Source organism: Sebastes umbrosus, chromosome 15 (genome assembly GCF_015220745.1).
Source record: "Sebastes umbrosus isolate fSebUmb1 chromosome 15, fSebUmb1.pri, whole genome shotgun sequence".
Classification (NCBI taxonomy): domain Eukaryota; kingdom Metazoa; phylum Chordata; class Actinopteri; order Perciformes; family Sebastidae; genus Sebastes; species Sebastes umbrosus.
In genome coordinates, this window is record NC_051283.1 from 31,349,577 (window position 1) to 31,370,857 (window position 21,281).

At 42.8% G+C, this 21,281-nt stretch overlaps 1 protein-coding gene, 2 long non-coding RNA genes and 1 other non-coding gene across 4 annotated transcripts in view; 2 read left to right on the plus strand and 2 right to left on the minus strand.

Moving 5' to 3' along the window:
• The window catches only part of LOC119503171, a 30,514-nt gene extending 28,112 nt beyond the window's left edge, over positions 1 to 2,402 (minus strand). Inside the window, exon 1 of the long non-coding RNA XR_005210258.1 lies at positions 1,686 to 2,402. This is a non-coding gene — a long non-coding RNA (uncharacterized LOC119503171). The remainder of the gene's footprint in view (positions 1 to 1,685) is intronic.
• A 624-nt stretch (positions 2,403 to 3,026) lies between these two features.
• Positions 3,027 to 16,688, minus strand: sacm1la (SAC1 like phosphatidylinositide phosphatase a). The gene is made up of 21 exons (XM_037794649.1): positions 16,554 to 16,688; positions 11,873 to 11,970; positions 11,213 to 11,287; positions 10,994 to 11,121; positions 8,147 to 8,296; positions 7,794 to 7,853; positions 7,670 to 7,703; positions 7,229 to 7,330; positions 6,992 to 7,077; positions 6,746 to 6,832; positions 6,587 to 6,655; positions 6,419 to 6,498; positions 6,165 to 6,263; positions 5,940 to 6,078; positions 5,772 to 5,841; positions 5,585 to 5,657; positions 5,390 to 5,483; positions 4,441 to 4,533; positions 4,295 to 4,352; positions 3,945 to 4,083; positions 3,027 to 3,763 (listed from the first exon to the last, which is right to left on the minus strand). The coding sequence occupies exons 1-20, from the start codon at positions 16,580 to 16,582 to the stop codon at positions 3,947 to 3,949; spliced, it is 1,761 nt and encodes a 586-aa protein (XP_037650577.1). The 5' UTR covers positions 16,583 to 16,688; the 3' UTR covers positions 3,027 to 3,763; positions 3,945 to 3,946.
• A 2,081-nt stretch (positions 16,689 to 18,769) lies between these two features.
• LOC119503166 lies at positions 18,770 to 20,938 on the plus strand. The gene is made up of 5 exons (XR_005210254.1): positions 18,770 to 19,122; positions 19,575 to 19,686; positions 19,872 to 19,913; positions 20,378 to 20,468; positions 20,714 to 20,938. It is a non-coding gene; the product is annotated as an uncharacterized LOC119503166 (long non-coding RNA).
• Positions 19,954 to 20,021, plus strand: LOC119504042. The gene has a single exon (XR_005210488.1). It is a non-coding gene; the product is annotated as a small nucleolar RNA SNORD52 (small nucleolar RNA).
• Positions 20,939 to 21,281: the final 343 nt, after the last annotated feature.

Consider the following 21,281-nt stretch of genomic DNA (forward strand, 5'->3'; position numbering starts at 1 on the left):
TAACGGGCATCCTCCAGACATAAAAACCAGCTGCAGTGTGCACGGTTGGAACATCATTTGCAAACTTGTACAACAAACTGTAAACATGGAAAACAAAATATCGGTCTGTGTGCACTATAATCTGAACCAATTACTTAATGATCTAACAGATGTTGATTCCATGATTTCATTTAAAAATGTATTTTATATTATTTCCTTAGATAAAGAACGAACTCCCCACATTAATCTAAACCCTCCAAAGGCCCTGGGTCCAGATGAACACAACATGTAGTCCAGGTAGTCAAGTTTGCAAGTCATGTTATACCACACATACAGTACCTAACACACCTTAGTTGAGCAGGTTTTTATGTCACAGTAACATGTCATTAGCCCCATTATTATGTTTACAAGTCAAACAGACACAGTAGAGATGTGACGATCACATCCCGACACAGATCAAAGTATACGTCCTGTGGACCCGGCAGCAGAAACTCTTCATATAATGATAATATGGTACAAACATACTTCAGATAAGGTGCTGCTGACTGACCGTCGCTGCTTGTTCCAGATAAAACCTACCGTATTACATCTGTAAATACAAATCTACAATCGTATAAATGTACAGGCATTACAAGGAGATGTCCATGAGACAGATTTCAACGACACTGCACACATTACATACAGTAGGAGGGTGAAGGGTCGTTCTGGTGAGCTTGTGAAGGTCCACCTACTGCTGCAGCTTACATCTGAGCCTGGAGCTCCATCTGCTGATTAACACCATGAAGATGCAGCACTGAAAGTCTAGTAAACCTGAAATCACACAAGTTAAGATCCACAAGTTCTTGTGAGATCAATATATGTTATGCATGTTTTATCTTATTCACACACAAGTTAAATGGTTTACACATTATCCTGTTAACAAAAGAGATCTTCTGAGTCACACTAGATCTTTTCTTGTGTGCACAAGATTTAAAAAAAACATTTTTTAGGACTCCATAAGTAAGTGGACCTTGACCTAGACCAGGGGTCAGCAACCTTTACTATCAAAAGAGACATTTTAGGCAAAGAAAATAATAATAATAATCTGTCTGGAGCCGCAAAACATGTGGTCATTGTGATGAAGGTAACTCAGTTTATAGTCTAAGTATATAGTATATCAGTCTGATGCAGTGAGGGCCAAAGAGACAATGTACTACGGAGTATTAGGGCCACATTGAGGGAAAACACATCTGAGATTTACACAATAAAGTCAGAATATTACGAGAATAAAGTCATAACTTTAGGAGAAAAAAAGAAAATACCACGTCAAATTACTACTTTATAATATTATGACTTTATTCTCTAATCTCAGATTTATTTTTTTCCTCAATGTGGCCCTAATACTCCGTCGTACCGTCGTACCATAGACCTACAACAATGATACATAAAAATGAAAATGTAAACAAAGAACAGTTATTCATTTCCATGTTTATGAATCCACAGGGAGCCACTGGAGGAGCTGAAGAGACGCAGGTTGCTGACCTCTGACCTTTACTGTCACACAAAGTTACACAGTTCAGATCAAGACTAGATGACCTCTTCGAAAAGCTAACGTGATTATCATTATCATTAGTTTGGAAATCAATCAGCCTACTACGTGTTGGTGATCGGATACATGAGATAATGTTTTGCACTGTAGGAATGATTTGAAACACATCATCAAAAACGAACAGCACACGTCTGAAATCATACACAGAAGAAGAAGGCATGGTGACCAGTTCCCTAGAACTAGAGCAGGCTACGTCTACAAATCAACACCAGAGGAAGGTTTCAAACGCCAAATTGTATCTGGTTCAAACGTCTCTGCGCTCTCCGCTGTGTGGGGGGGGGGCAGGTACAGAATGTATGTAAGGCAACACAAACCCCAAAACCTCTGTGAGGAAACAGGGAACTGAACCAGACTGAGAACATGAATGTGGTTACGAATACGTCTTTAACATAATCTAGTATTCTGAAGACACAGTAAAACATGATTCTTTAAGACTGCTAGAACAAGAAACTGTAATATAAAGATTTAGTAACATTATGTAGGTCTTCTCTCTTCGTCTTCTGGGACACCTTTCTTTCAAAAATACGACCCACATGGACACACCATGAAGTAACTCGATAGAATGAGACATCGAGTTCCTGACGACCACAAAGCTACTCCTGATATCTCCAGAGAACCTACGAGTTAAAGCCACAATGTGAAGAATTTGAAATGCTCCAACTCGGGCTCGCCAGACACCGTTGTGGACAGCAACGCGTGCTGCCATGGCAACACGTTGTCATCCCAACTCGTCATATACTGACGCTCTGTCAGACCCCTCGCCGTCACTTTTCAGTCACAGTAAACACGTTCTTAATGTTGTGAATTAAACAAAACCACTTTGGTTTTGGGAAAAAACAACATGGTTGGGATTTAAATGATTATGATTTTACAGTGAAAGTGTGACTTGACGTTGTGAACACGGGGACACAAATGAGCTGATTGTGATGTGAAAGTGAAATGTGACGCAAACACAAACAAACTAACCTGCTTCCAGACCTCTGGATTTGTTAAAAGAGACTCAAATAGGTCTGCTGTTGTGGTCTGTGTTTAAGTTGTGGGCGGAAATGCAGACAGGCCTGGAACCAGATTAGATAAATGACGGAGTACTAACACTCAATAAGGATAAATCCTCAACAGATGTATGCAGGCAGAACATTTCACCGTTCTCCAAAGTGCAGAAATCATCCCAGATACTCTCGCAGGTTCGCTTCATAGGAAGACACGTTGTTCACTCCAGTTACTTACAGATCAGCCAAATATCTATATCTCATTATGCACATCTGTAAGGCTTATTACATTCACACACTCAACATGTACAGACTGTATATAGAGCGCTCTGTTCGTCAGTTAGATACGTCATATAGGTTCATAATCATTTGCATGTTTAGGGGACTGATTAGGGTTAATCAACATTAATAAAATCATCTGTTTGGGATAAATATAATTACATTTAGTATCATTAAAGTCAATCTTTTTTATGTGTAATGTGTAAAGGGGTCATTTGTGGTGATGAACACAGAGCTTTTTTAGCTTCTTTTAGCTCATTGTTTTGGTTTTACAGTCCAAACCTCTGCTCTGATCAACCTGCAGCAGCAGGCAGCTGATCACAGTGAAAAAGCTCTGATGACCCTTCGTACGCTATGGGCCCAACACCACATAAACACAGTTTGTGACTGTTTGCTAACATGTTCACCATCTCAACTTCATATTTTTCAGTTTGTTGCGCTGCCCACAAGTAATAAAAAAAACCTCTTCTCAAGACTGTGAACATGAGCAGACATCTCCTTCACTCTGCATCATGTCACTTCCAGCAGAACTCCACCAGACTTCAACCTGACTGGGGGTCTGATCAGCCGGAGGAACTGAAAACAGAACTTTAACTAAAATGTGTGTAATGAAACACGATAGAAAGCTGCGTGTAACGAAGGAGAGAATGATCAGTAGTGTTAGAGTTAGTTTCTTTGTGTGGAAACCAGACGATTAACTGAAGTGCCATCACAAACCTTCTGTCTGACTGACAACCTAACACCAACTAAACCAACCTAAAGATACAGTATGTAGGAATGTAGGAAAGTAAATGTAAACCCGGTGAAGAGGTGTGTTCAGTACACCTGAGGAAGGTAAATGTGCTGTAGACAGACGGCAGACAGACGGGTCTGGGTGAGAGAGTCTGGAGGGCAGTACGGAGGCAGCAGATCAGCCTGAAGTCCAGACCTGGGGAAGGAGACGGTGAAGATTACGAGGTATATGAACCTGCTGGTCCTCCTCACACACGCACGCACGCACGCACGCACGCACGCACGCACACACACACACACACACACACACACACACACACACACACACGCACACGCACACACGCACGCACACACTCAGCACGCACGCACACACACACCCTCAGTCCAGCTTCTCCTTGTGAACCAGTTTGGGGGCGTCTACAAAGTCTTGGCCGTTAAACAGGATGATGGTGGCTGTGATCGCACTGGCAGCCCCCCAGAACATCACGTAGGCCAGGGTCTCTGTCCACGTGTCCCCTGGAAGACAAACCACAAAAACCTGTAGATCACCTGAAGATCTTCAGCTCAATGTCTACACGTCTGATGGAACACATCCACAGCTGTTTAATAAATACAGCCGTCTACGCAGGCTGAAAGGCTCACTGAACGTTCCTGCTCCTACAGCTCCTCCCTGCTCCCCCACATAGACGATACGAGTGTAGAGACTGATGAGCAGAGAAGAACTTACCAGCCATGAGAAGACAGACGATGCACATGGAAAAGGCCACCAGCATGATGATGGGCAGCTGAGAGAAGAACAGGATTCAGAGGATTAGAAGAATATGAACACATGAACTGCTGCTGCTGATGAGAGATAAACACAGATATACTGACTGTAAGGAACTTCCAGTCCTTCTGCACACGAAGAGGAGTCGGTCCATCAGACTCATCCACAGCGAAGTTACCAAGAAACAGGTCGATGGAGTCCTGGAACCGACAAAACCACAGTGAAACCATGAGTGGACTGATCATACGCACTATTCCAGATCAACCAGCTTCAGATTAAAGGGGTGAACGTCGCTATATATAGGTTGGAGATTATAGCGTGGCATGAGCAGGAAACAGAGATGCACACAAGTATCATGTGGAGTTCTATGCTCGTCTCAGTTTAAGGCTACAGTGCAACTTGAACGTTCTCTCAGCGGTCTGTGATGGAGCGTTAACGTTCTCTCAGCAGTCTGTGATGGAGCGTTAACGTTCTCACTCTCTTCACTGACGATGTGTCACGGTCTAACTGTCGGTCATAAGTTAAGTCACAAGGATGGGCTATTATGATTGGCTGCTGAGGTTTAGGGGCGGGCCTAGTTGTTGAGCAGGACGTGATTTGAGCAACTCGCGGGAGAGCGAGAATGACGCCACAAGGGAGGACTTTGGCGTGGCGTGTTCGGTCGTGAGAGTTGATTGCCAATCCTGGGAAGACTGAGGACGTGACTGAACAACGCCCCCGTAAATGTTTGTGCCGTCAAGTTTGTTAACAGTTCGTCGTGTATCGTCTATGTCTCGTCTTAACGAGACCTTAATGAACTACGCGGCCGACCGTCGAGCTGGCCGAGCAACTTGGAACAGCGAGCGGTCGCAAGCGGAGACCAGGTAGGCCATCCCGCACTACACGCTGCAGCAGGTATGCTAACGAATAGCCCAATCCTTCTTCATATGCTCACGGCGGACTAGCTTCGTAGTTACCCCTGGAGAGCCGAGTGAGTATTGACAGATCATTACTGAGGCAAAGCTGGTTTGACCGTGACAGATGTATCGACAACAGATCACGTCCTGGACATCATACCTGTCTGAATCCATCAGAGAAGTTGTTTTTGTAGTAGCGGATCATTGAGTTCCAGCCATCCATCAGCAGCCCCCACCTGGTCCTCTTCCCCGTCCTGATGGAGACAGGAAGTCTGATTAAACTACTGCAGAGGGACTCCAGATAACAAGCCGTCAGTCAACAGATGTGTGGTGCAGGATGTTCACAGTACTGCACCTGGTGAAGTCTGTTTTCAAGGCTCCAGTTCCGGCGTACTGTACAGCGCATGCGTTGGCATTGTCAGCCCATGCTGGTTAGAGAGCACACACACACACAGAGAACGGTGAGGACACACTCTGAGGCTACACTCTCTACTCATCACACATCACATGCTCACAGCGGAGCGCACGGAGGACGACCTTACCGTTCTTGTAGATCTTTTCAAACTCAGCCTGCTCTTCAATCCGCTGACCCACATTCAGAACCCCCATCCTCTGTGCACACAGGAACAGCACACAGCAGGAGGAGTTAGAACAGCAGGACCAGAAAGCCCTTCATTGTTAAAGTATAGTGTGATTCTTATTAAAGCTACCTGAAGCTGAGACTGGAGGGAGCGTCGGGCCAGCAGGCTCTGGATGACGTTGGTCCGGTCCAGGCAGTCCATGCAGTTACTGCGGAAGACTCCTCTCTGCTGGGCCACCGTCTTCCCCTCCGAGTTCACCATGAAGTAACTACACACAGAGAGAGGTGGTGATGTTCCTACACGGTGTACAATGACACATTATCAGCCCAGAACAGCTGCTGCTGGGGACGTTACCCGTATTCATCTTGTGTCTCAGCGACAGCATCCACTAAGACCTGGAGACGGTCCCATCTCATGTGGCTGCACTCTTTGTGGAAGTCGAAGGCGATGTAGCTGAGGACAGAGGAGACAAGGTGCTGTAGTCAGAGGAGGAGATCATTGTTACGGGACACCAGTAACCTGCTTACTTCAATGTAAATGCACTGAGTGACATCATGAGAGACCAGTGAACATAAAGAATATAGAACCATTGATTGAGTGACACTTACTTGAGCATACCATTGTTCATGCCAGACACCATCTTGGCAAAGGCCTGTTCTAGTGGCTTCTCTGAGCCTTTCTGATTCACCTGGGAAACACAACAAAACACTCATTGGCCTCAGAAGGACTCCAGTACTCGCTGAAACGGACTACTTGAGCTTGCAAAGGGTCCTCACCAGGTTCAGAATGCTTTGCTTCCCATAGATGAGGAGCTGAGAGTCAAAGTGCCTCTGGAAACCATCCATCTAGACAACGTGTTCAGGTGGTTAGCACTGGATGATATTCACACGTCGCCATTTAAAAGAACACAGAAAGGTGAAACGGCCTGCTCTTACGTGATTGGTGGTTTTGTTGATGATAGGTTTAGGTTTGTATTTGAGGTTGGGCCTCTGACTCCAGTAAAAGGGAATGGAGCCTCGTGTCTGGGGAGAAAAACACAAATGGTTGCCTTGAAAAGTAATTTCTGCAATCTTCTACTTCTCAAACTGAAATGCTTTAACATGTGAACAAAAGGTTGCACAGAAAGACTGAGAGAGAGCCAGGTCTGATGAGCCACAGGTCAGACAGACCCTCATACTCGCCTGTATAAATGAAGCCTTCGCTCCCTCGTACAAAACTATCTGCTCAGTCTCCACAAAGTTAGCAGCGTGGCCCTCGGAGTCGATGCCTGTGGAGACAGCAGGACATGAGAGCAGTGAGTTAGCAGTGTTCGTCATGTCGGTGGTGAGGAAGACAACATCACCTTCACGTTGTACCTTTATGTTGTTCATAGTGCAGTTCAACAGAGAGAGACAGCGTCATGCTTCAGGGGGTTTTACCTCTAACGTAGTATCTGACGCCGGCCCGGAAGCAGCTTCTCCTGGATATGAGGATCCACTCAAAGATCTTTCCGTTGACACGACACGGCTTCATGACGATGACTGGACCGGGAGGGTCAAGGAACGGCTCTGTTCAGGAGTTTACCTCATCTCATCTTTTCTCATCTCATACTATCTCATCTCGTCTCGTCTCGTCTCGTCTAGTCTCATCTTTTCTTTTCTTGTCTCATCTTATCTCATACTATCTCATCGCATCTCTTCTTGTCTTGTCTCTTCTTGTCTCGTCTCATCTCATCTCATCTCATCTCATCTCATCTCATCTCATCTCATCTCATCTCATACTATCTCGTCTCGTCTCGTCTCGTCTCGTCTCGTCTCGTCTCGTCTCGTCTCGTCTCGTCTCGTCTCGTCTAAATGTTAGACATTCAGGGAAAAGGATACATCCATGGACAACAGGAAGTGCAAACTTGTGAAGCTGTGGGGAGATAGTGTCAGTTATTGTCATTAAATCAGAACAGAAACATTGAGTGAGAACGTAAACGGGCTACAGGTGAACCGTCGTTACCTCTGGCTGTGCAGCCAGTTCTCTCAGGAGGTTCCCGTTCCACACAAACCTCTGATCTGCCTGAAAACCACAAGCAACATGACGTCAACATGACAGAAGAAACAGCATGCCTCTTTAGAATAATAGAAAAGCTTTTGAGCGCTAGTCGCCCCAGGTCCTATGTGGGTCGCTGTATCGTTGATATGTCGTGTTGAGGACGAGCATACATGCCACAAACACAACCATAAAACCACTTCTGTTTCAGGCTCTATTTTGTCATTTCAGACCAACAACACTTGAGTGTAACAGAATTCATGACTTATTTACAATAATGAATAAAGTGCGGACGTCTGCGAGGCGATTCATCGGCTCACCCTCTCCAGCAGACTCATCTCCTGGAAGTCGGGGCTGGTGTTGGCCAGCCGCTGCAGAGTGTGTGTCAGGTCGTAGTCGGTGCAGAAGTAGAAGCCGTCTGTCATCATCACGTTGTTGATCATGGACAGGAAAGTCTTGTTCTCCTGAGACTAGAGGAGGAAGGAGAACACACTTTAGTTTTCAGGAAAACTCACGACGATGCACTTTGCAGAGTGTAGAGAACTGCATACTCATGTTTACTGGTGCTGTGCGTTAGCGATGCACCGATACCACCTTTTCTCTCCTGATACCTCAACTCCAACTACCAACACTGAGAACCAGCGTGATAGCAGCTCTCTTTCACCCACATTCAGATCTATACACCTCACTGCATGGACTACGTTTGAGAGCTTAGATTAAGTTTAGGATTGCTGTGACACAATAAACTGATTACTTCCTGGTAAAACATTAAAGTTAAAAGAGTAGCTCCTGTTGAAGCATTACGACTGGCAGGGCTATATCTGAGGTCCTGATGGTTAGAAGAGGTCACGAGGTTGTAAAATCATAATGGTTTATAGCCTGGGGAGCGTGACTGTTCTTAGTAAAGGTGGTCACGTGACTGTCAGGCATCAAAACCATTGCACACCAGGTTTGAACTCAAATGCTGATGTGAACATGCAAAATTTTGTGTGCAAACATTTGACACAGGAACACTGAACTGCACACCGAGGCCAGAACAAAGATTATACACTGGTTCATATCCTCTTATGAGCTGGCAGCTCTGCAGCTGCTCCCTCTTGTTTTGCCGGATCTTCTTTTCCTTCCTTTTCCCAGGAAATCTGCCGTCCCATGCATTAAACTAAACTACTGCTTCTGCTGAATGTGTCACACTAAAACTCAGAGATACCTTAACATTTCGATTTGAAATTAAATAGAATACCTGCTAGCCTTTAGCCTTTAGCATGACATCACGTATGTAGCAATCACGTGCATATTTAAGACATGTTTTAAAACAGCTCAGCTGGATACATGTATTCTCATCCATCTCACAGAATCAGCTCACTACAGCTGACAATGTGTCAGTTGAGCTGAAAGAGTCGACAGCTGGCAGCTAGAAATGAGAAGCTGCTTTTGTTTCCCTCCGTCTCAAACCAACGACCCAGTGTTTCAAAATGTAGAAGAACTTCATGTGTAGATGTGCCATCATTATGTACTGTGTAGGTCTGTCTCACATGTTAAACTGCTGACAGCTCATGCTGCTGGGAGGATAACAGGAGACCCTTCCACCGCTCCATTCAGTCTTTTGAAGAGCAAACCAACAGGCTGAGTTTCTAATAGGATCTGGGTGTAAGCCAGTTAGCACAGAGAGAGAAGACTGACGTTACACCTCCACCGTTCTCTCTCTCCTCTCACCAGATCAGCTCTCTGTTGGACCACTGATTATACTCACAGACTGGTTTGTTCTGTACCTGCTACTCTAATCTACTACGACCAACAGTCCATTGTTTCCCATTATTAGTTCTATACTGCACACAGTGTTCCCATCAATCACACCGTTATCAGCTCAGCACACCAAGAACAGCAGCAGCAGATGAATAATGTAGCGCCCGCTACGCTGAAACCAGAGAGCTCAGTGTGAGTCCAGACCGTGAAGAAGAACTGATCCTGAAACATGAGGTCTCCCTCTGAGAGACGGGACGCCAGTCAGACAGACACACAACAGAACGGAGGGTTTATCTGAGGGTGAGAGTCCACTGGACCATCTAACAGAACCAGTAACAGTCTACTGGACTATCAAACAGAACCAGTAACAGTCTACTGGACTATCAAACAGAACCAGTAACAGTCTACTGGATTATCAAACAGAACCAGTAACAGTCTACTGGACTATCAAACAGAACCAGTAACAGTCTACTGGACTATCAAACAGAACCAGTAACAGTCTACTGGACTATCAAACAGAACCAGTAACAGTCTACTGGACTATCAAACAGAACCAGTAACAGTCTACTGGACTATCAAACAGAACCAGTAACAGTCTACTGGACTATCAAACAGAACCAGTAACAGTATTCAGCAACAGGCCCGACCATCATTAACCTCACTGAGAAATGGACTGAGGACAATGTGAGAGAGAGGCGATGGTAGAGCGAGCTATAGAGTGAATGAAGAGAGTTAATTATGAATACTTCATAGACTTCATAGACTTCTTCACCATAGCATCTTAAACAGTTAAAATATGATGTATTGGAGTTTACAAACCCGATACGGACATAATTAATGAATTAAATGAATGACAATAATGTCTTTATTTAATGAAAGTGAATAATGATTTTAATTTAGAGTTGAGAGTTTTTGAGATTTTCTGTATTTTACTTTTGTCTGTACTCTTATGACTCTTATGACGGGGTTGAAGAGGGCCAACAGAATGTGTTTGTCGTGTATTCCGGTGCACCAATTAACGATTTAGCAATCAAACTGTAACGACAGCGTTGAGGTTGTTTGCTTCTGTTAACAGGATGCCATCAATAAACCTGATCAAACAAACCCCCGCCCCGTCCTGGTGGAGCAGATTAGCTGAGATTGTGACTGTTAAACTCTTATTAAATGACATTGTTGCTTATTTAGTCATAAATACTTAATGTTTCATATTTGAAATAAAGCTTTTAGGGGCTTTAAGTTCAAAGAACATGCCAACATGTTGACCCAGAGTCAGAGTCAGTCCACATGAGTTTCATTTGATTGTGTCCCGTACAGAGACGCCACCAACGAGGGGTTAATCCAGGGTGAATCTGCAGCTCATGTTACAGTGTATGCCGTTAGTGTACAGTATTGTCTCTATGCAGATTATCAGTGAATCAGCTGACCTGGATCTCTGAGAGATGCAGCACCGTCTTCTTATAAGAGATCACGTCAAAGTCCACTGCCTTCCACACGGCGTGGCCCAGCAGGCTGCCCACGTTCCTCTTCCTGGTGATGACGATCAGGTACATCCCTGTGTGGTGGAGGTGGTCAGTCACTGCTGCTTTACTCTACAGGCTTCAAAGACGAGCTCAACAACACAAGAGTAGCAGCCCGGTACCTACCTGCTACCATGCGAATGGTCCCCATGATGCCACATATCGGCCTGGTGACCGCCGAGGGGGGGACGTCTTTCTTACCTGTGAAAGCACCACAGTAGTTCAACAGTTAGAGAGAACATGATGAATCATTTAACTTTCTATTTAAAGCTGCAGTCGGTAACTTTGAGCAAAATATGATAAAAAGTTATTTTTATAAAACTGTCACTATATTCTGACAGTAGTGTATGAGACAGGTAACCTGAAAACAATTGAGGGAAAAACATCTGAGATTTACACAATATTATGAGAATAAAGTCATAACATTACGAGAAAATAACACGTAACGTACTTTATAATATTACGACTTTTTTTCTCGTAAACTTCTGACTTTATTCTTGTAATATGCCTCGACTGACAGTTTGATCAGAGTTTCACCAGCAGTGATTGACAGCTGCTTTAGAGACTCCTCAGCTCTAATTGGTTGTTTTCCTCCGGTCTGTCTAATCTTAGAAACGCCGTTATGAGCACTAGGAGGAGGCAGAGGATTACCTGTCTCACTCTCACGAGTGAGACAGGTAATATACAGGTATATAAAAATAATATCATATTTGCTCAGAGTTCCAGACTTCAGCTTTAATCTGTATTCTGAACTTGTCTTTATCGTTAAACTGTCAGAAGTTCTACCTGTGAGGGTCATCTCATTTGAGACCCTGTCGATGGCCAGCACAGCGTCCGCCCCCTCATCGCAGGCCTCGATGAAGAACTTCTCTGGGGTTGTGTGCCTGGAAGAGAAAGAGGGAGACGGTCAAGATGAGCTTTTCATCCAGGGGGAACATTACAGCAGTCAGGTTCACCAAGCATCACAATGACCTACAGATAAGGCTTTGTGGATCTCTCTCTCTCTCTCAGTCAAGACAAGAACTGGGTTTTAAAGACCCAGAGCAGCTCTGAGTGGTCGGTGACTACAGTGAAGAATCTTCCATCCAGGTACTAATCTCCACCTCTCTGAAGCCCAAACACACCACAGCCAAACACTCCTTTTCACTCTGCTTTGTTTAGCCTCCTGCTGCCATATGCCAGAACGTCTTCTGTTCCAAGACAGATGTTGCTGGCATCAGTGTAAACAGCAAAAGGGAGGTCAAAGTTTGGGTGCCCTAGGATGGGTGTGGAGGTCAAACCCGTCCTCAGGGCTTCAAAAGCAGACATTCGGCACTCGGGGGTCCACTTGAATTTGGCTCCGTTGCTCTTTAGTGCATTCGGGGTTTCAGCCAGCTGAGAGAAGTTCGGGACGAAGCGATGGTACCAGCAGCCGGGCACGCCAAGGAACCGCTGGACTGACTTAATGTTAGCTGAACGGGGAATTCTTCTACTGCCTTCGTTTTGTCTGGATCCGTCTGAATGCTTCCGGCAGACACAACGTGACCGGGAACTTTAGGGAGATTTGGAAGAAGTTGCACTTCTTCATGTCGGCGGTCAGTCTTTTTGGAAAACTGCCTGCTGTTCCCAAGACAGAGAGTAGATGATGTCATCCAGGTACACAAAACAGATGTTGCCTCTCAGCTCTCCCAAGATCATCCCCATCAGCCTCTGAACGGTTGCTGGTGTGTTTTTGAGTCCAAAGGGACCGGTAAAGGCTGTTCTCATCCATGCCGTACTACTGTCAGGATTAGGGATGCACTGATACCACTTCTTTTCAGACCGAGTACAAGTACTTACATTTGGGTACTCTCCGATACCGAGTACCGATACGAGTACTTCTCTGTTCCAAAAGACCCTCGTTAACAGCCAGCTGGAGGGTGTGAGCGACACACGGCAGGCTGGGGAGTCGTGGAAAGGCTCGGGGCGAAGGTGCTTCCCGGGGGCCAACCGCGTTGTGCCTCTTGGGCCGGGGCTCAGCGATAGGGACGATAGGACCCCAAAGATGCTGACGAGAGGTTAACGTCACGCTGCTGTGAAGTGGTATCAGAGCCGTTTTGCAAGTACGGGTACATGAGCACAGTATCGAACCCGATACCTGATACTGGTATGGGTATCAGTGCAATCTAGTCAGGATGTAGTTATAGTTTAGTTATAGTTTGGGCAAATATGATAAAAAGAGATTTATATAAAGGTTCCCAGCTGCAGCTCTAAAAGGACCAGAGATCAGAGATCACAGCAACAGCTTGAGTAACACACAGCTTTAAATCCTGCAGCAGAAGAATGTGAGTTTCTACACAAACGCCCTATTGTTGTCCTTCCATAACTTAGACCACACTAAACTAAACATGTGATTAACACCAAGTAGTATTACTGAGACACTAACGGTTAACTGTATGCATGGCTTAGTAGCACATTTACAGTAAACCATGTGGACTTTAAGCAGAGCACAAATATGAATCAATTTAAAAAGCAGTACAACAAAAGATATTTTTGGGAGGTTTATGGTTGAGCAAGGGTTGTGTTAAGAGTTGTGTTAAGAGTTGTGTTAAGAGTTGTGTTAAGGGTTGTGTTAAGAGTTGTGTTAAGAGTTGTGTTAAGGGTTGTGTTAAGAGTTGTGTTAAGAGTTGTGTTAAGGGTTGTGTTAAGAGTTGTGTTAAGAGTTGTGTTAAGGGTTGTGTTAAGAGTTGTGTTAAGAGTTGTGTTAAGGGTTGTGTTAAGGGTTGTGTTAAGGGTTGTGTTAAGGGTTGTGTTAAGAGTTGTGTTAAGAGTTGTGTTAAGAGTTGTGTTAAGGGTTGTGTTAAGAGTTGTGTTAAGGGTTGTGTTAAGGGTTGTGTTAAGAGTTGTGTTAAGGGTTGTGTTAAGAGTTGTGTTGAGGGTTAGTTTATATCTACTTTTTAACTGGATGGATATGTGGGAAACTTGGGATGCTGTTCATATATTTAATTTGGGATGTAAATAAATCTGGTATAGTTTATATATTATATTATATTATATTATCATGCTATGATGAGTTGTTAGAGGAGAAGTGAGGAAGGGTAGTTTTAGGTTCTACCAGCTGCTTTTCGGACACTATGACTCGTTTAGTTTGTTATTATTTTGTATCTGTTTATATTTATTTATATGTTCGAAATAAAGTCATTCATTCCCTTTGAACGGGTCTCAAGCAGAACCAGAACCAGAACCAGAACCAGAACCAGAACCAGTGTTCTGATAACTCTGAGGCTGATCCCGGATCTGACCTGTTCCTGGCACAGGATCAGATCCAAGAACAAATCCAGGAACAGATCCAGGATCAGCCTCAGAGTTATCTGAACACTGGTTCTGGTTCCGGCTCTGCTTGAGACCCTGGATCCTGGATCTGATTCTGGATCCTGGATGAAACAAGGTCGGTTTCAAAGACCTGTGAGTCATCAATCAGCTGTCAGATCACCTGAACCAGACTGGACCCGGAGACACATCCTGATCTACAACAACCGACCCGACCCGTTAAACCACCGACTGCTGCTGGCTAACGTTCGGTTAATGTTCGGTTATCGTTCGGTTAACGTTAAACCGAACAGTAACCGAACAGTAACCGAACAGTTACCGAACATTAACCGAACAGTAACCGAACAGTAACCGAACAGTAACCGAACAGTAACCGAACATTAACCGAACATTAACCGAACATTAACCGAACAGTAACCGAACATTAACCGAACAGTAACCGAACAGTAACCGAACATTAACCGAACAGTAACCGAACATTAACCGAACAGTAACCGAACAGTAACCGAACATTAACCGAACAGTAACCGAACATTAACCGAACAGTAACCGAACATTAACCGAACAGTAACCGAACATTAACCGAACATTAACCGAACAGTAACCGAACATTAACCGAACAGTAACCGAACAGTAACCGAACATTAACCGAACAGTAACCGAACATTAACCGAACAGTAACCGAACAGTAACCGAACATTAACCGAACAGTAACCGAACATTAACCGAACATTAACCGAACAGTAACCGAACATTAACCGAACAGTAACCGAACAGTAACCGAACAGTAACCGAACATTAACCGAACATTAACCGGACAGTAACCGGACATTAACCGGACAGTAACCGGACAGTAACCGGACATTAACCGAACATTAACCGAACATTAACCGAACAGTAACCGAACAGTAACCGAACATTAACCGAACAGTAACCGAACATTAACCGGACAGTAACCGAACATTAACCGAACAGTAACCGAACAGTAACCGAACATTAACCGAACAGTAACCGAACAGTAACCGAACAGTAACCGAACATTAACCGAACAGTAACCGAACAGTAACCGAACATTAACCGAACAGTAACCGAACAGTAACCGAACATTAACCGAACATTAACCGAACAGTAACCGAACAGTAACCGAACAGTAACCGAACATTAACCGAACAGTAACCGAACATTAACCGAACAGTAACCGAACATTAACCGAACATTAACCGAACAGTAACCGAACATTAACCGAACATTAACCGAACATTAACCGAACAGTAACCGAACATTAACCGAACAGTAACCGAACATTAACCGAACATTAACCGAACAGTAACCGAACATTAACCGAACAGTAACCGAACAGTAACCGAACAGTAACCGAACATTAACCGAACAGTAACCGAACAGTAACCGAACATTAACCGAACAGTAACCGAACATTAACCGAACATTAACCGAACAGTAACCGAACATTAACCGAACAGTAACCGAACAGTAACCGAACATTAACCGGACATTAACCGGACAGTAACCGAACATTAACCGAACAGTAACCGAACAGTAACCGAACAGTAACCGAACATTAACCGAACAGTAACCGAACATTAACCGGACAGTAACCGGACATTAACCGAACATTAACCGAACATTAACCGAACATTAACCGAACATTAACCGAACAGTAACCGAACATTAACCGAACAGTAACCGAACAGTAACCGAACATTAACCGAACATTAACCGAACATTAACCGAACATTAACCGAACAGTAACCGAACATTAACCGAACATTAACCGAACAGTAACCGAACAGTAACCGACTCTCTCCGCTCTGTTCCAGACTAACCGGTTCACCGGGTCCGTTCAGCGGTTAAACACCCGCAGCTTTAGACAGTGAATCCACCTCCTGCTGAGGCTACACAGAGATGTTCTACATAATGAATGACAGGTTCGGTTCTGTTCGGTTCTGTTCGGTTCTAACGGAACCGAACAGAACCGAACCTGTCGGCGAACTTCAGCCGAGCCAGTCATCTGACCCGCCGCCGCTCTGACCTCCAGCCAGCAGCTCCAGCTGCTCCCTGACTGTCACCTCCGGTAGAACGGAGCGGCTCTAACCTCAGTACCAGGTGATGTTATAGATCATAGATTACAGATTATAGATTAGAGATGTTAAAGACTCACAGGTTGTATCTCTCGTAGGCGGTCGCCATCTTTGCTCCGTCTACCTGACCTCAGTGACGTCAGCAGCAGTGACAGCGGCTCTGTGTGTTGCCAGATACACGCTGAGCCCGTGGAGGGCGCAGTGCTTGTAAAGCCTCTTTCACAACCCAACGGACCTGGCAACCCTGAGGTGAGGGGATGGCTGGTATTTGTAGTTCAATCACTGCAATAAGCTACTACATCTCAGCTTTATATACATACAGTATATATATATATATACATATATATATATATATATAAAAAGCTATAAATTATAAATTATACAACAAATAAACTGTAAAGAAAGGAAAAGATGAATAAAAACAAACAAAAAACATTTGAGGTCTGCTAAAAAATTGGAATACATTTTAAATGTCTAAATATTTTAATAGTTATAGTCAATTTAGAATTCTGGAGTTTTAAGTTATCAATCATAGTTATATAAGTTTTAAAATCAGTGTCTTTAAAAAAAAGGAGGGTAATCTTTTAAGCCATATCATTTTATGTATATAATATTTTGCTAGGATTAAAATCTAATTAATTATGTAAATCTCATCCGTCGAAAAACTGGGATTTTTTGACAGTGAGAACCAGCTTTGTGTTTGATAAAGTTCTTATGGACAGATGAGAATTTATTTTGAACTTGTATTTTTTGTCTCTATATAGATGTATATCTTTCTAATGTTTATTATATGTTTTTTTATTTTACTTATGAATTTTATTTATTTATTTAATTTACTTTATTGTACCCTTAGCATGAACAGTTTTGAATGTACATATTGTTATTGTACTTATATTTTGTTAATAATAAAAAATATATATATATATCTCAATTTTTGTTAGAATGATATTGTTTTTTGAAATGTTTTGAGAGATTCTTTTGTAAATGAAACCCTGTAATGTGTCCTCTACAAAAACCCACAAACTTAACTATTTCTAGCTTCTTACTTGGTATGTCATTAACACATTATTCACTTATAGTCAGAGATAGATTGCTTTAGTTTTTGTAGAGATTCACATCTTTAAGTGTTACTGTATATATATATATTCCCTTTCGACCCTTTTATTCCATTCATATGAATTTGTCCTAAAATTGATAAGAAATTCAGTTAGAACATTTTAAGAATCCAAATGACACATTGTTTACTTTATCAATTCTTCAAATTAATCAAAGTACCGTAAAAGGAAAAATGTATGTTCATAGCAATTATATATGAATGGCCATTGTGTATTATTTATTTATTTATTTATATATTTTGCACAATTTAAGACAACACAACATAACAGAAAATAAATGAATAATATAAAGTGCAGGAAGAGGCAAAAAAAAACCACTGGGCTGATCTGAAGCCTCCACCTAGAGACAAGATTAATATACAGAAATAATATGACTACATAATAGTGATAACAAACAATTACAACAAGATATATATAATAACAATAAATATATTTTAAAAAAAATGTGTGTGTGTGTATGCATAGAAGTGTATGGTTAGTGTTTGTGAGGAGGATATTGATTTAAATATCTACTAAGACTTCTGGGCAATCATAACCAAACACAACATTGTGACTGGGAAAAAATAAATACAAATAAAATAAAAAAGATAAAAACAGCAATTAAATGACCCTTCAAGTAACTTTTGATAGATGAACAGTTTATTAAAGATGTTCTTGTGCTTTCTCTTGTTGAAATGTTATGGAAGTTTTTATTGGACTTTATTAGTTGTAATCCACAGAAGACATTCCACAAATGTGTACCATGATCTGCAGATATCACACTATCCACAAACATGCATTTTTGTATTTGTATTGTGTAAAGTCACATCCACAAAAATGCAGAGTGATTTGCAAATACACAAGCCTTACTCTGTAAATAGGTATGTTAAGGTTTACATGTAAAGTGATATCTACACATTGGTGCACGTGGAATGCACTTCCTGTGGATTTGTGGATGTGACTTTACACAACACAAATACAAAATACATGTTTGTGGGTAGTGAAATATTTGCAGATCATGGTACACATTTGTGGAATGTCTTCTGTGGATTACAACTAAGAAAGTCCAATAAAAACTTCCATAACATGTAAGTTTAATTCATGGCATCTGTATCATTTGCATTACTAGCAGGCATTATTCAGGACACCAACAGACCGCGTGGGTCCTGCAGAGGACCAGAGTATATAAAGCAGGGAGGGACTCTGACTCAGTCTCTTCCTGCCTGCTTTCCTACATGACCGGTCCTCTCAGCAGCTCAGACCATCTCTACTCTAGTCAGCAGGACTGTATCATGAGTTACAGTGACACTAGTGAAGGTAACTGTGATGCAGGATGGTCTTTAGACCTCTGCAGGAGTTTAAGGGTGAAATGAGAAGAAGAGCAGTCTGCAGAGCTTCATGCAGAGCTTCTTCATGCTGAGCACATGGCCCACAGAGAGGCACCCTGCCTCGGCCCTTGAAGCTCTGACCTCTCAGTAGATGATGAGTCTCCTGTGCAGACGATGGAGAGTCCGAGGACCTGCTGGAGGAGCCAGTCTGGAGCTGGATGAATAAAGTGAGTATTTATTAGATGAATGCATCTTTAACAGCTGCAGTTTGCAGGAAAAGTGCACTCATTTTCATTAATGAATTCCTAACGTTACTATGGTAGTTCTGTAAGAGGATGCAGTACAATATGAGAATACAAACTAGTACTCTATAGTATCTGTTAATCCTAAAACTAGTGAAGGTCCTGGTGCAGACCTCTCCCTCATGGTGTCTGCTGGGCTGCAGCTCCCTCTGCTGGGCTCAGAGTGACACTGCAGAATGTAAAGTCTAATCTAATAACCAGATGTGTTAACAGGGACTGGTGTCCTCATTATCTGTATCTAAGTATTGATTACAGAAAATATATTTCAGTTTTCATGCTTTTTAAACAGTACAGATTTATATTTAGTCTTTAAAACTTGTGTTCATGAGAGGTGAACAACGAACACTTGACTAACGGAAATGACTCTGTTGTTTCAGGATCAGACCAGAGATGGATGCAGCGGCCTCCTCGGAGCACTGATGGAGCTCTACTGGGTTCTCTGGTACTGAGCAGCCTCACCTGGAGCGAGGAGCGGCCTGCAGCCCTGAGGTCAGTGTCAGGATGAGATTCTATGAAAACTAATGTGCTGCTATGATGATTCACTAGACTAGAGTCTCTGATTAACCGTGATGCTCTTTCACAGTGCACTGAGTATGCATAGTACTGATTTATCAATACAACCTGCAAACATTAGAACCGGTTCTGATGGTGTTCTGTGTGTGTTCTCCCTCCAGGTGGTAACCAGCTGGACTAGATGAGGACTGCTCTCTAAGGAGGTATGTGTTGGATCTAGAAGTCTCTGCTGCTCTCCTCTTGTGGGATGATGATTCATAGACTAGAGTCTCTGACAAAAGCATGAAGATGTCTTCACAGTGCACTGACCACAGAACCACACCGGTTTGTTTTAACCCGTTTACTGTAAATCATGTAGGCCTTAGATCACTGCTGGATATTTTTCAAAGCATGCCTATCATGCATGCCTATAGTGTTCTATCCTTACCCTTAGTATTATTTAGGTTAGGATTTTAGGTTATAATAAGTAAATCTGATTTCTGCTTAAGTTTTTTGAAACATTGGAAATGTACTTTTGAGCAAACTGAGCCGGTTCTTCGGAACTATTTCCTAACAAAGCTTGAAGTGATTGCAGTAACGGGGTTAAAACATCCAAAAACGGTGGAGTTGCTGAACGTGTCCTCGTTCTGCCATGTGCTGGTATTAATGATGTAAATTTGCCTTGTAGCTCGTCCACACACAGACGGGAAGGAGTCGGCGTGACCGGCACCAACTCCTCTGGAAGAAAAGCCCCCAAAAGGACGGGATTAATCTTTCAGGTAATAATGCAACTGGTTCTGACACAAATGACATAAATTATGAATTATAGAACTCTCTCTTAGTAAATTAATTTACTAGAGCTTTAGTGTCTGAGTTTGGTCAATGATGATTCAGTTATCTGGTTCTACTGATCTCAACTGAAGTTTACTCGCAGCGCACTGAGACACTCAGACTGAAGCCTCTGAAGAAGCTGTTGAAGCCAAAATGTCAAAGAATTGACTCTAAGATTTAATGTCCTTCACAGGAGCTGCAACGTGCGAGTAGGAACTGCTGAAAGATGATCCAAGTCCTCCAGGAAACGAAGCGTTACCGGTGTCGACGCGTTCCCATTCAGATTGATATAAATATAATCGGCCTCTGAAGAGCCGTTTCCTGTCTTTGATTGTCCAAAGCTTCCCCCCTCTGTTAAATGGCTTTAACCTTTGACCTGCAGATTTATTTAAATACAAATAAATGGTTGACAACACAAGGACTCCAGGCTTGTTTGTTTCTTTTTCCAGTGATGGCAGATTACAATAAAATGAAGCACAGGAAGATGAAAACTGCTTGGGACATGTAATATACAATGTTGGCATCTGTAGTTGCATGCATTTTTTAAATATATATATATATATTAATATAAAAATGTGATTGACATAAAACAATTGATTGCGGTGGATTAACTCAATGAGCTGCAGTCCAGCTGCATGTTGCTGCTCACCATCAATCCATCTAATGTGCATACAAGTGTGCTATATTTATCATGGTGTTGCTAACTGAACTCATCTACAGAGCTGAGGATTACATAAATCAGGAGGCTGTTTGGTTAAGTA

Bases quoted from the DNA above. Each gene is read 5' to 3' on its own strand.
- sacm1la (XM_037794649.1), bottom strand. From the start codon at position 16,582: ATGGCGACCGCCTACGAGAGATACAACCT. The intron at 11,122-11,212 runs GTAGGTACCGGG...TCCACCACACAG, and splicing joins GACCATTCGCATGGTAGCAG to GGATGTACCTGATCGTCATC. The intron at 4,534-5,389 runs GTATGATGTCCA...TGTCGGTTCCAG, and splicing joins TCTCTGATGGATTCAGACAG to GACTCCATCGACCTGTTTCT.